The sequence below is a fragment of the Procambarus clarkii genome, chromosome 33 (assembly GCF_040958095.1).
Source record: "Procambarus clarkii isolate CNS0578487 chromosome 33, FALCON_Pclarkii_2.0, whole genome shotgun sequence".
Classification (NCBI taxonomy): Eukaryota; Metazoa; Arthropoda; class Malacostraca; order Decapoda; family Cambaridae; genus Procambarus; species Procambarus clarkii.
The window spans coordinates 21485047-21498790 of record NC_091182.1 but is presented as its reverse complement, the minus strand read 5'-3'; the positions used below and the strand labels follow the sequence as shown (position 1 = coordinate 21498790).

The 13744-nt window shown below is 46.6% G+C and overlaps 2 protein-coding genes across 2 annotated transcripts; both read left to right on the top strand.

Moving 5' to 3' along the window:
• Window positions 1–1262: 1262 nt before the first annotated feature.
• On the top strand, window positions 1263–2795 carry LOC138370741 (uncharacterized). Its single transcript, XM_069335341.1, has 2 exons — window positions 1263–1917; window positions 2095–2795. The coding sequence occupies exons 1-2, from the start codon at window positions 1263–1265 to the stop codon at window positions 2793–2795; spliced, it is 1356 nt and encodes a 451-aa protein (XP_069191442.1).
• A 9865-nt stretch (window positions 2796–12660) lies between these two features.
• LOC138370740 (uncharacterized) lies at window positions 12661–13533 on the top strand. Its single transcript, XM_069335339.1, has one exon. The coding sequence runs from the start codon at window positions 12661–12663 to the stop codon at window positions 13531–13533; it is 873 nt and encodes a 290-aa protein (XP_069191440.1).
• The last annotated feature ends 211 nt before the right edge of the window (window positions 13534–13744 follow it).

The following is a 13744-nucleotide window of genomic DNA, read 5'->3' as shown; positions in this document are numbered from 1 at the left end:
ATTATGTTCCGCACGAGTGTGGGAACTGGGCGAAGCGTTAACCGTGATTTCAGCAGCAACGACACTGTTGTGATGCAGCGCTTTGAAAGTTTATACTTATTTCACTGTCCTGACATTATTTCTCGAGCTACGTATTTCATTTTTATAGCAATGTGTTTGCAATAGAAAGTTTTATATATAACAATAGAAAGTTCTATAAGAACATGGGTAGAATTGGCCAACAGAGCGTCAAATAAATTTGCAGCGAATAAAATCTTACGCGTGTTTGTACCCGTGAGCGTAAAAAGTTTTTACTTTGCTCATGTTTTTTCAAGTTTATACTTGTTTCACACCGTTTTTTTTGTTTGTATAGTGTTCGGAATAAAATTATCTACACAGACATATGCATATAAATGTAGAATCATGATCGCGGCCAACACAAGAGTGTGTGGAGTGGGCGATTACCCTCGTTGTGTCACCAAGTCAATAGTCTCTCCTCTAAGTTACAATACATTGCCGTTTTCTCAAATAGGCACTGTGCCTATTAGAGAAAACGAAAATTTAATGGCAAACGTATTCATACAAACCCCAAGTCGATCGAGTAGTAAATACCCACTATAATACGGTCCGTAAATTTACGTCGTGATCCGACAAGCGCTTATCTAAACCGCCCGTAATTCCAAGTGAAGTTCTCAGAAAAGTGTTAAATTAAATTAATATTGCACCATTATGCTTTTTATAATTTTAAGTGTTTATATAAACATTTTTACTTTTAATATTGCACCATTACTGTAACAATTACTACATGCCACATTATTTACAACTAATTCTTGCACAAGGGTAGGGCATGACATTTTAGGCTGGTGTTGTACAGCAACCTAGTTTAATTTATTGTGCTAACCTGGTGTAAGGGTAAGAATTTTACACTTGTCTAGAGTTGAACATATATTACAACCTAGCAAGCACATATTTTTATGCAGTACTCATGACAACCCGAGTTGTGTTATCTACATAATAATACCTTAACTGTAGTAATAATTTAACTATAATCATTTCACCTTTGAGTGTTAATCTATGTCTCTGTACCAACCAAGAGTGATAATGAAGGGCTAATTCGAGGAAATTCCAGCATTGATGCAGGCTTACCACTCAAATTATAGTGTGTATGATTATATAGTGCATTTTTTTAAAAGATAAACAGCTCTAGTACGGAAACTAGTGGCTCTACTAACTCAAGGCTTAGTATTAGTACATCTGCAACTCAGCTAGCAAATACAGCCATTATGTCTACTGCCAAAAATGTAAAAGCGACCCTCACTGGTATGAAGGGCCACTTAACCCGACAGATCAAAAAATGTCAGGATTTAAGTAATCAAACTCCAGTTAATTATGTAAAATTGGAAGGCCATTATAAGGTTGCACAGACCAAATATCAACATGTGCTTTTACAGATACTGAAATATCAGGATATCCTCGCAACCACCAATATCAATATTCAATGGACGGATGTAATACAAGAAAATGCAGATTACGAAGATGCAATGCATACAAAGTTACAACACTTTGACAATTTAATAACCATACATAAGGCCAATACAATTATTGCAGCCACAGCTTCCCAAAACCAGACACAACCAGAAGTCAAATTACCATCACTCAGTCTCCCAACTTTTTTTGGTACAGAGGACGAGAGTTGGGACAACTTCTGGAACAAATTTGTCGATTCTGTGGATTCTTATGCCAATGTAGCAAAGACAACAAAATTTATATATTTGCAAGGTGTCTTAAAGGATGAAGCATTACAGGTGGTCTGTAATCTGAACTTTACTGATGACGGTTATGACAATGCCGTACAGCTCCTTAAGGATAATTATGTTAAGCCAGAAAGGACTATCAGACTTCTAACCCAGAAGCTGTTGGATATTAACCCTCCAGATAGTACAGCTGACTCACTCCAAGCTTTTAGATTGGAGCTTGAGTCCTTGCTCAAGGCACTTAAGAACAAGGTTCAACTTGGACGAATCCGACTGGATAATCCAAGTCCATATGAAACGCAAATTACCCAGTGACGTACTGGATAAGTTGTTGTCTTATATAACAAATCTTCTCTGACAGTAAAAGGTTTGCATTCCATAATAGAAAGTCAAAGAGATAACCCAGATGGAAAAGTGACATCTAAACCTTCGTTTACCACTAATAGTAAACAACAGAGTACAAACAGTACTCCAAACAAATCTAAAACAACTTCCCCCTCCCCAAAGTGGAAACAAGGCAGTGTAGGCACATATGCAGTTGGTCCCTCCAAACCTACAGTTAATGTGTTACCCAAACCGGTGACTCCCCAAGATGCTGTTAATGTCTGGAAACCATGTGTGTTCTGTGAACAACCACATTCCATATGCCATTGCAAAGCTTACCCCGATCATGCTACATGCATAAAACGATTCAAGGAGTTACATAAATGTACAAAGTGTATAAGGGTACATAATCCCGACACCTGTACAACTCAAGTACGCACCTGCAATAGGTGCCATAAAGGTCAACACCATACAGCACTGTGTGGGAACTCAAGTACAAAGTCTCCCAAACCACAGGAGGAGGAAGGAACTCCCACTTCAGTACAGCTTTGTACTGTGTTACCTGACATAAGTGTCTTCTCAACAAGGTCTGATCATAAATCAGCTCTACCCACTGCTCAATTGATCATTAAAAATGGAGAGTCCAAAGCTACCGTACGTGGATTATTTGACCAAGGATCCCAAATGATTTTTATACCAAAGGAGTTGGTAGATGCCCTGAAACTCAAACCTGTATGAGAGACACGAATAGACATAGCTGGATTCCTGACTAACTCAGGAGCTAGTACAACCTAAAGTCTTCAAGGTAGTACTACCTAAAGTACGTTTAGGAGGATATGTCCGAACGATACAGGCTCTGGTAGTAGATAGATTTCCAACAGACCTGTATGTATATGGTCTAGGGACAACAGCCAAATTCCTGAAAGAAAAGGGAATCCAATTGGCTGATAAAATCACATCAGTCAACCTTTCCAATATTGGAATCCTTATGGGATCAGATGTCTACCATAAGTTTATCAAAGGAAAGGAAGAAAAACAAGGTATTGTTACGGTGCCCTCTCCTATTTCTTTCGTTTGCTGGCTTAAAGAGTCATATCAGCTCTCCCTACTGATTCTCTGAGGTTCAGGGAGTCTAATGATATATGTGGCGACAAGACCGGCTGCCGGTTAAGGGAAGGAAATTATATTATAAGTTGTAAATAAAGGAAAATTGGCGCCCTGTTATAAAATGAAACAGTATCCCCTATGGCAGATATGACCTTTTGGAAGGGACATTAGCCGATCGCGGATTGGCCGACGTAGGTCGCGGGCGACAAATCAGGGCCCGCCATGACGTCACCGAGTGCCCCGGGCGGCGCCAACGTCAGAGTTGATCTGACCTTGGAAGCGACAGGACGCGCCTCGGTCTGCTCTCAAGGATTGGAGGCTCTGCAAGCCTTATTCAGTGGATTGAACTAGCCATCGCAGCCCACCATAGTTATTGGAGACCCTGCGCTTCTGGGAAGCAAAAGAGGAACCAAGTTCATTGACCAGAGAAGTGCCAAACTTGGAAAATAGTTGGCGACGACGCTGGGTGGCGCCGCTGGCTGGACGTTGAGGTCTGGAAGGTGCGGCGGGCAGGCCTAGCTGTGACTGGGGTCACATCCACTGAGAATCTTGGAAGGACGACACCGTGCCTAGGACAAGGAGCAACGCCTTGTGGGAGAGGCGAGTGTGGGGAAAAAATAGTGATTAGCTCAGCGCCCATTGATGAACCAGGATTGGGGCAGCTGAATCTCAGGTGATTGGAACGGCGACGACGCGAAGGCTTCACGACACCTGAGGACCTGTGGAACGTCCTGGATCGTCAAGGATCGACCCAAGGAAGCGTGGGAACCTCACACCATCGAGGGACAGGCGTCGTGAGCCAGGAATGTAAGGTAGATCATTTTCCCTCCCATTACCCCTTGTATGAGTAGGCTAGTTAGGCCACAATATTTACTTGTGTATGTGGCAGCAAGACTTTATTACTTTAATAGTAGAATAGGCTGCAAGGCAGCTTGTGTCCAGGACTGTCAGAGAGGACAGTGTGTATGGATGGCAGGACAGTGAAGAAGAGGCGCCGACGTGGTGAAGAGGCCCTCCTGTGAGAGTGTGAGACTCCTGTCTTTCTGCCCAGTTGAAGGAGTGTTGGAGGTCGTGGAAGAAGAGGCTGACGATCTCCAGACTCATTATCCATATTTCCATATTCATGTACTCCTTGTAATTGTGTGTGTGTTCATGTAATTTGCATCAGTAAATTCACACATTTTATCACTGTGTTTGAGCGTGCCTCCATTTATGATATTTCTCTATGAGCATACATTTCTGGCTACTAACAATATATAATACACCCACTGAACTGCGTTGCTGGGGCGCAGATATAATAACCCAGCTGGCGACCTTGCTAAGAAGAAGATAGAGAAGACAGGCGGGGAAAGGAGTTCCTGCAACCTTTTTTTGTCTGGCAGGCAAGACTCAGGGAGGTTATGGTTATAAAGTAAGCCTGAGTCTTCCTTCACTCCCCCACGGGTCTAGGCCGGAATTGTCAACAGCAATTTCCCCGAGTTCGACTGAAGGGCTTCCAGGGTGAATCAGTGGCACCCCTTTTGTGGTGGAAGCAAAGACCTGCGGAGGTGGGCATTGTTGGTCCTCTCTTGTGTGACCAAGGAGACTCCGGTCAATCCAGGGAGTCGGAGGGGCTGAGTATTTGGGCCTTTTGAGCCCCTAGCAGTTAAGTGTTAGCAGAGCCCCGGACCACCCACCCCCACGTGACAGTGAACTGGCGACCTTGCCAGGATTCGAACCCCAGTAGCCAAGAACTGGGAACTTCGCCAGGAAGCGTGGATCAAGCTACAGTGTGGCCCAAATTTCAAGACAAGTGTTGCCAGGGTACTAATACAGTGTGGCCAGTGAATTCAGTAGTACTGTTACTCAACCGGCTAAGGGACTGAAACGGTGAAATTAGTGCCTACTAACTTGTCTGTGCTGTCGTGTATGCTCAATGATATAGAGATGGAGGAGGACAAAGTAAAGAAATTTATTGACACAAGGGACAAGAGAATTTTGGAGGAGTGTACCAAGGCCCAGCTCCAACAAGTGGCAAACCACTTTGGGATCAGGTTGAGGCCGACTAAGGTAGCGGAGCGAAGGATAGAGATCATGGCACAGCTCACAGCTCGAGAGGAGGCGACGGGAGAGGAGCCATCTCAAGAGGAGCCGTCCCGAGGAGAGCCGTCGCAAGGTGAACCGTCCCGACTAGAGCCACCCCAAGCGCCTACCAGTGTGGAGAGAATTCACAGTGAAACATGGGAGCAGTGGAAGGTCCAGCTGTAGTAAGAGGAGCCTGCAACTGGAAATAATGAAGATGCAACTGGAAGCCCAGCTGCAAAGAGAGGAGAGAGAAGCGCAAATGCAGCGAGAGGAGCGTGAGCGAGGGGCACGGCTGCAGCGAGAGGAGCGTGAGCGAGAAGCACAGCTGCAGCGAGAAGAGCGTGAGAGAGAAGCTCGGCTGCAGCGGGAAGAAGGAGAGAGACAACTGCGACTGGAGGAGATAAAGGCAAAGAAAGAAGTCGAATTGCGTCGCGTTGAGCGTGGTCTGCCCTCACTACCTGCACGGCGGGATGACCTCAAGGTAAGGGAACGTGACTTACCTACGTTCGAACCACAAGAAGCTGAGGCGTTCTTCGAACACCTTGAACGGATAGCAACTCTGAAGGAGTGGCCAGAAGATGATTGGGCTGCTCTGGTCCAGGGCAGGTTGAATGGTGAGGCCCGGGAAGCCTATAACATGCTGGACCTAGAGGAGTGTACTAGTTACGACGCGATTAAGAATGCGGTGCTCCACTCATTCCGGCTGACTCCGGAGATGTACCGGAAGCGGTTCAGAGAGTGTACAAGAGCGTCGGGAAAGACTTACGCCGAGGCCGCCAGGGATATGGAACGGAAATTCCTACGATGGTTGAAGGCGGAGGGAAGCGGAGTCGGTGGATGATATCAAACGACTGATAGTGATGGAGAAGTTCATGTCAGTGCTCCATCCTGAGTTGCGAGTAAGGGTAATAGAAGCAGGTATTAAGGACCTGAAGGCTGCAGCGGACCGAGCCGACATGCTGGTGAAGGCACTACATATCAGGAGGGAGGGGCCGCCCAGACACTCGCCTTACCCCAGGTCGGGAGGGAACTTTAGGAGTTCAGGAGGAGCGAGGACGGGTGGGGACTCTCCCAAGAGTAGTGTGCCCGATGAAGTAACGCGGTTCAAGAGCTCAAGAGACGCGGGGAGGAAGCCCCAAGCTGTGAGCAGTGGACCTAACTCGGGAGCAAGTGCTGCAGTCCCGGATACGACGACAGGGAGTCCAAGGAGGACCCAGGGGACGTCCGCAAGTGGTACCGCCAGAGTGACTAGCGAGTGGCCGCCCAGGGGAGGCAGCCGATGCTACAACTGTGGCGTGAGAGGACATTATGCCCGCGAGTGTGAGGCGCACCAAAGGAATGTAGGACTAATGTTGGAAGAGGAGAGAGTGTTTGTTCACACCCATATTATAGTGGACCCAACGTGAATGGTTGGGAAATGAAGTTGGGTGAACATCCCTTCGTTTTCGAGGCCAACGTGAAGTTTGCAAAGTCAGATCCAGCGGAGGTGGCCGTTCTTCGAGATATGGGTGCTGACATAAGTATGGTAACCAGGAGTATTCTCCCCAAGGAATTCAATGATTCACCTGTGGGAGTGGTGAGGATACGCAGTGTGGGGGAGGAATACAGGTTGCCACTTCACGAAGTACAGCTGATTGCCGACTGCGGAGTCGAGAATGCTATAGTAGCTGTAGCCCCTAAGTTACCCCTAGAGCATGTACAGATGGTGCTGGGTAATGACCTCGGAGGAGGCAGGATACAACCTGATTGGGCCAGGAGTGCCTATGTTTCAAGCAGCGGTACAACCCTGACAGGTGAGGTATCAGTCGCTCCAAATAATAGTGAGGAAGCCGACTTCGACAGGGAAAACGTCGCCAGAGACGACGACAACGAGGGCGAGAGTGCAGAGAGGTCGTCGGAGGTTGTGGAAAACCCCGACGGGGACCTCGATTAAGCCTGATGATGCGTGTGGAGGAGTGGCGAGGAGCAGCTGTACAAACGCCTGGGGCGGTGAAGAGGCTGCAGACCGCACTCCCTCAATACAGAAACGTGAATAAAGTAAGCTCAGTGGATGAGCGAGCGGCAGTGAGGGGCAGAGTGGAGGAGCCACGACGCAGTGCACCCTATGCCGGCCAGATGAATAGTGGTAGGTGCAAGATGAACCACCGTGGTGAGATGAGCCACAGGGAGGTGGATGAGCCCAACCACGAACCGAAGAAGACGTCTGCAGGGAAGAGAATCTCATGGAGGAGTGAAGATGTTCATCGGGAACGAAGGAGCGAGTGGTATAGGAAAGGCAATACGAAGAAAGCAGGGAATAGGTACACCCAGGGTAGGCGCCAGCCTAACCAGAGGGGCATTGGGCCATCGCAAAAGCCTAGTGTGGAAGAGAGGAAGCTGCTGGATGGAGTACAGGTTACAAGTGCCACTGTGAGGAGACAACGCACCTATGGGAGAAGAGGAACCGAGAAGAGAGAAGATTGGCGAAGAGGAGATCATGAGAGGAAACATGGAGTACCTGTAGGACGCAGTGGAAATGCAAGACTATCTCGGAGTGCACGACGCGGTGGAGGCGCTGCATGCACTGAATCTTACAGTGGTAACGAGCCGTGGGAGTACACTCGTGGCCACGGAGAGAGGATTTCTAGTAGGTGTTCAGGGAACACCCATCACACCCGTTCCTATGCGAGGTGGAGATACAATGAGGCAAGTGACTGGCAAGGTGGTATGAGCCACGTCACCAACTGGAGGAGTGACACTTCAGGAACGGAGGGAGCAAGAGTATAGATTGCCCTCTTGAGTGCTGCTCTTCCGATATGACTCTTATTTTAAGGGGAGGGGTATGTTACGGTGCCCTCTCCTATTTCTTTCGTTTGCCGGCTTAAAGAGTCATATCAGCTCTCCCTACTGATTCTCTGAGGTTCAGGGAGTCTAATGATATATGTGGCGACCAGACCGGCTGCCAGTTAAGGGAAGGAAGTTATATTATAAGTTGTAAATAAAGGAAAATTGGCGCCCTGTTATAAAATGAAACAGTATCCCCTACGGCAGATATGACCTTTTGGAAGGGACATTAGCCGATCGCGGATTGGCCGACGTAGGTCGCGGGCGACAAATCAGGGCCCGCCATGACGTCACCGAGTGCCCCGGGCGGCGCCAACGTCAGAGTTGATCTGACCTTGGAAGCGACAGGACGCGCCTCGGTCTGCTCTCAAGGATTGGAGGCTCTGCAAGCCTTATTCAGTGGATTGAACTAGCCATCGCAGCCCACCATAGTTATTGGAGACCCTGCGCTTCTGGGAAGCAAAAGAGGAACCAAGTTCATTGAGCAGAGAAGTGCCAAACTTGGAAAATAGTCGGCGACGACGCTGGGCGGCGCCGCTGGCTGGACGTTGAGGTCTGGAAGGTGCGGCGGGCAGGCCTAGCTGTGACTGGGGTCACATCCACTGAGAATCTTGGAAGGACGACACCGTGCCTAGGACAAGGAGCAACGCCTTATGGGAGAGGCGAGTGTGGGGAAAAAATAGTGATTAGCTCAGCGCCCATCGATGAACCAGGATTGGGGCAGCTGAATCTCAGGGATTGGAACGGCGACGACGCGAAGGCTTCACGACACCTGAGGACCTGTGGAACGTCCTGGATCGTCAAGGATCGACCCAAGGAAGCGTGGGAACCTCACACCATCGAGGGACAGGCGTCGTGAGCCAGGAATGTAAGGTAGATCATTTTCCCTCCCATTACCCCTTGTATGAGTAGGCTAGTTAGGCCACAATATTTACTTGTGTATGTGGCAGCAAGACTTTATTACTTTAATAGTAGAATAGGCTGCAAGGCAGCTTGTGTCCAGGACTGTCAGAGAGGACAGTGTGTATGGATGGCAGGACAGTGAAGAAGAGGCGCCGACGTGGTGAAGAGGCCCTCCTGTGAGAGTGTGAGACTCCTGTCTTTCTGCCCAGTTGAAGGAGTGTTGGAGGTCGTGGAAGAAGAGGCTGACGATCTCCAGACTCATTATCCATATTTCCATATTCATGTACTCCTTGTAATTGTGTGTGTGTTCATGTAATTTGCATCAGTAAATTCACACATTTTATCACTGTGTTTGAGCGTGCCTCCATTTATGATATTTCTCTATGAGCATACATTTCTGGCTACTAACAATATATAATACACCCACTGAACTGCGTTGCTGGGGCGCAGATATAATAACCCAGCTGGCGACCTTGCTAAGAAGAAGATAGAGAAGACAGGCGGGAAAGGAGTTCCTGCAACCTTTTTTGTCTGGCAGGCAAGACTCAGGGAGGTTATGGTTATAAAGTAAGCCTGAGTCTTCCTTCACTCCCCCACGGGTCTAGGCCGGAATTGTCAACAGCAATTTCCCCGTGTTCGACTGAAGGGCTTCCAGGGTGAATCAGTGGCACCCCTTTTGTGGTGGAAGCAAAGACCTGCGGAGGTGGGCATTGTTGGTCCTCTCTTGTGTGACCAAGGAGACTCCGGTCAATCCAGGGAGTCGGAGGGGCTGAGTATTTGGGCCTTTTGAGCCCCTAGCAGTTAAGTGTTAGCAGAGCCCCGGACCACCCACCCCCACATGACAGTATGAACTTGTTACCATCTGAAGGTGGCTATTTGCCAACAGGCCCAGTATTACGACTGAAGCAACCCGCACCTGTAGACCACCAACATGCCAACCCAGTAATGGTTGCATGACTAGAAGAACAGTCTCCACTGCAATTCAGAGACATGTCCGAGGATGAGCTTGATCCCCCTGTTCATAAGCTATGGGACCTGGCAACTCTCGGCATTGTCCCTGAACAATCTAGCCCAGATGACGACTGGACTTACAAACAATATCTGGACTCAGTTATCTACAGAGATAATCAATACTGGGTCAGGTTACCATGGAAGCTGAATCACCCTCAGCTACCTGTCAACCGTTTTATGGCACAAAACCAATTAAGATCACAGGTGTTGCACTTACAAAGACAACCTGAGAACTTGAAGTTGTACCATGATGTAATACAAAAGCAACTCGATGGCAAATTTATCGAAGTTGTCACTAATGATAACCCAAAGGAAGGACACTACCTGCCACACCACCCTGTACTGAAAAATTCTACTACCCCACTATGGATAGTATTTAATTGCAGCGCTAAGACAAGACAGAGTAGTGTTTCGTGAAAAAACTGCCTTCAAACTGGCCCTAGCCTGACACAAAGGCTATACGATGTGCTGTTAAAGTTCTGTATTGGGAATTACGCATATACGGCTGACATCAGCAAAGCTTTCCTTAGGGTAGGTCTCCAAGAAGATGACCAGAACTACACAAATTTCCTATAGATCAAGGATCCTAACAATCCAAACAGTGAATTAATCCCTTACAGGTTTGCGTCTGTTTTATTTGGGGCCACTTCTTCACTGTTTCTGCTTCAAGCTACCTTAGATACGCACTTGAAGAAGTCCAATATCCCAAACAAAACAGAAATTAGCAATAACTTGTGTGTGGATAATTTTCAAGGAACAACCAGCAGTGAGAATAAACTGTTGAACATATACCACGAGGCCAATTGAGAATTAATGGGAACAAATATGCCTCTCCATCCTTGGATCTCCAACAATGCCAAATTAAATCAACTGATCGCAACTGAATTTCCCGACTACCAGGTACTCGAGAGGACAAAAGTACTAGGCGTCGAATGGAATACGACAACAGATCAGTTGACAATCAAGTCGGTGGAGCCAGATACCACTAACTTAACAATGAGAAAATTACTCTCACAAGTCTGCAAACCCTTCAACCCATTAGGACTATTAAGTCCAATCTTAATTAATGGAATGTTGATAATGCAGGAATGTTGGCAACAAAAGATAGGCTGGGATGATCTTCTAACACCTACCTTACAAGAAAAATGGCAAGGGTTAGTGAAAGACTTAAGTATCCTAGAGTCTGTCAAGTTCCCTCGGAATACAGTAGTAAATGAAAAAGAACAAATTAAGCTACATGTATTTTGTGATGCCTCAGGAAAGGCTTACGATACAGTAGCTTACCTGGTCTCAAATTGGCAAGCCAATTTGCTCACATCAAAGGCCAGAGTGGCACCTTTAAAGAAAAGATCACTGCCACAACTGGAATCTACAGTCTCCGTGGTGTAGTGGTAAGACACTCGCCTGGCGTTCCGTGAGCGCTATGTCATGGGTTCGTATCCTGGCCGGGGAGGATTTACTGGGTGCAATTCCTTAACTGTAGCCTCTGTTTAACGCAACAGAAAAATGTGTACTTGGATGAAAAAACAATTCTTCGTGGCAGGGGATCGTATTCCAGGGACCTGCCCGAAACGCTATGCGTACTAGTGGCTGTACAAGAATGTAACAACTCTTGTATATATCTCAAAAAAAAAAAAATAACAGCCTTACTGCTAGGTGTAAGATTGGCTCATTATCTGATCAAGGCCTTAAGCAAAATCCAATATGAAGAAACAGTGGTATGGTCAGATAATGAGGCAGTGCTACAGTGGGTTAAAAACAATAATAGTAAGAATCCTTACGTGAGTAACCGCATTAAGGAAATACGAGAGTTGTCAGCAGGGTATAAACTGAAATATGTACCCACCAAAGAGAGTCCAGCTGACTATCTCTCCCGAGGCCTGACTTTACGACAATTAACAGAGGCAGAGATGTGGTTCAATGGACCTCAGTGGCTAATCAGCGACCAGTGGCCTAAACAAAAGCCACAAGTCATTGTGACCAATGTCACTGTTCCCACTGAGAACCCAGAACTACCTCGGACTTTGGTAATTGATCCTACTCAGTACTCTGAACTGAACAAACTAATAGGTGTCACCCAAGTAGTGTTTGATTTTCTAAAGAAAATAGGAATCAAGCATAAATTCCCTAGTGCCCTAAGGTACTGGATCAAAAGAGCTCAGACAGACACATTCGGGACAGAATTTAACAATGTTTCGAAGAAGTTACAAAGTGATCTGGGTCTCTGGTTAGACACCGACAATTATAACATAATCAGATGCGGAGGTCGCTTACAACATGCTGACATAGATCTGGAAGCAAAAAATTCAAAATTGCTTCCTCGTCACCACATAGTAAGCAAACTAATTGTGTTACACATACACAAATACAGCACTCTGCATGGTGGGGTATTAGATACTCTCACAGACTTAAGACAACAGTACTGGCTACCCCAAGGTAGGCAGACAGTAAAATCAATAATTAAATCCTGTGTTATTTGCCGGAGATACGATGCCAGAGTGTGTCCATATCCAGGCCCTCCTCCACTTCCAAAGGAACGAGTTGTACATAATTGCCCCTTTGAGACTACAGGAGTAGATTTCACAGGAGCACTAACACTAACAGGCACCAAGGACAAAAAATCAGTAAAGGCCTATATATCTGTCTTTTTACTTGTGCCACAACAAGGGCAGTCCATCTAGAAGTGACTCCTGATATGGGTGCCGAAGCATTCTTACAGGCTTTCCGCAGGTTTGCTTTGCATAGATCCTGTCCTAAGTTAATGATCTTAGACAATGGGTCATACTTAGTGGCAGGAGACTCATGTCTGAGGAAAATCTGGACACACCTAAAGGTTCGCACGGCTCTAAATCAACGGCAGTGCCACTGGAAATTCATACCTCCCAGAGAACCATGGCAAGGAGGCTTCTTTGAACGCATGATTGGTACGGTGAAACATTCTCTACTGAAAACCCTACACCACCAAAAGATTGACCTACTGGAGCTCCAAACCGTAGCCATAGAGATAGAAGCACGAGTTAATAACCGACCACTTGCCTACCTCTCTGATGATGTTTTGCAGTGTGAACCATTAAGTCCAGCTCATCTGATGTATGGGAGACCTCTCAGCACCCTTGTGTTCCTTACGGACGAGGAACCAGAGGATCCTTCATATATCCGAGAGAGTGATTTGGTTCAACGTTTCAAACATCTATCAGGGGTGATAGGTCGGTGGAATGACGTATGGACTCAAGAATACCTTACTGCTCTAAGGGAGTATCATTATGGGGCAAACAACCCCTACAACAGAATTAACTTGAACCCTGGTGACATAGTTCCGGTGGATAGTGATGGACCACGCGCAAAATGGCCTATAGGCCAAATAGTCTCTGTTCATCCAGACAGCCAGGGCATCTTGAGAATAGTGAAAGTAAAATGCCAAGGCAACACTACTCTCAAAACATTAGAGAAATTAGTTCCTTTAGAACTGGCAGGAAAAAGACGTTCAACGACTTCCCGCATCCCGAAACGCCAGAACGGGACATGTGTCCCCAAAAGACTGCAGCACAACAATGTAAACTCAAATTAAAGCAGCACTATAATTCTGAAGGAGAAGAATAAAGTGATCGCAGTCCTTACTGGGACTTCGACCCAAGTTCTTCCCCCCCCCCCCCCCGGAATTATGTCGGAAAACCAACACACATAATAGCATGAGTATCTCCTTAAAGAAAAGAGAATGGGTGATTCTGTGACATCATCGATGTCACGTATTTACATTTTTCATAATCTTTCATACAGCA

Excerpts from the sequence above, each read along its gene's own strand:
- LOC138370740 (XM_069335339.1), top strand. The coding sequence starts at position 12,661 with ATGGGTGCCGAAGCATTCTTACAGGCTTTCCGCAGGTTTGCTTTGCAT.
- LOC138370741 (XM_069335341.1), top strand. The coding sequence starts at position 1,263 with ATGTCTACTGCCAAAAATGTAAAAGCGACCCTCACTGGTATGAAGGGC. Across the intron at positions 1,918-2,094 it reads GGATATTAACCCTCCAGATA|TAAAAGGTTTGCATTCCATA; the intron begins GTACAGCTGACT and ends CTTCTCTGACAG.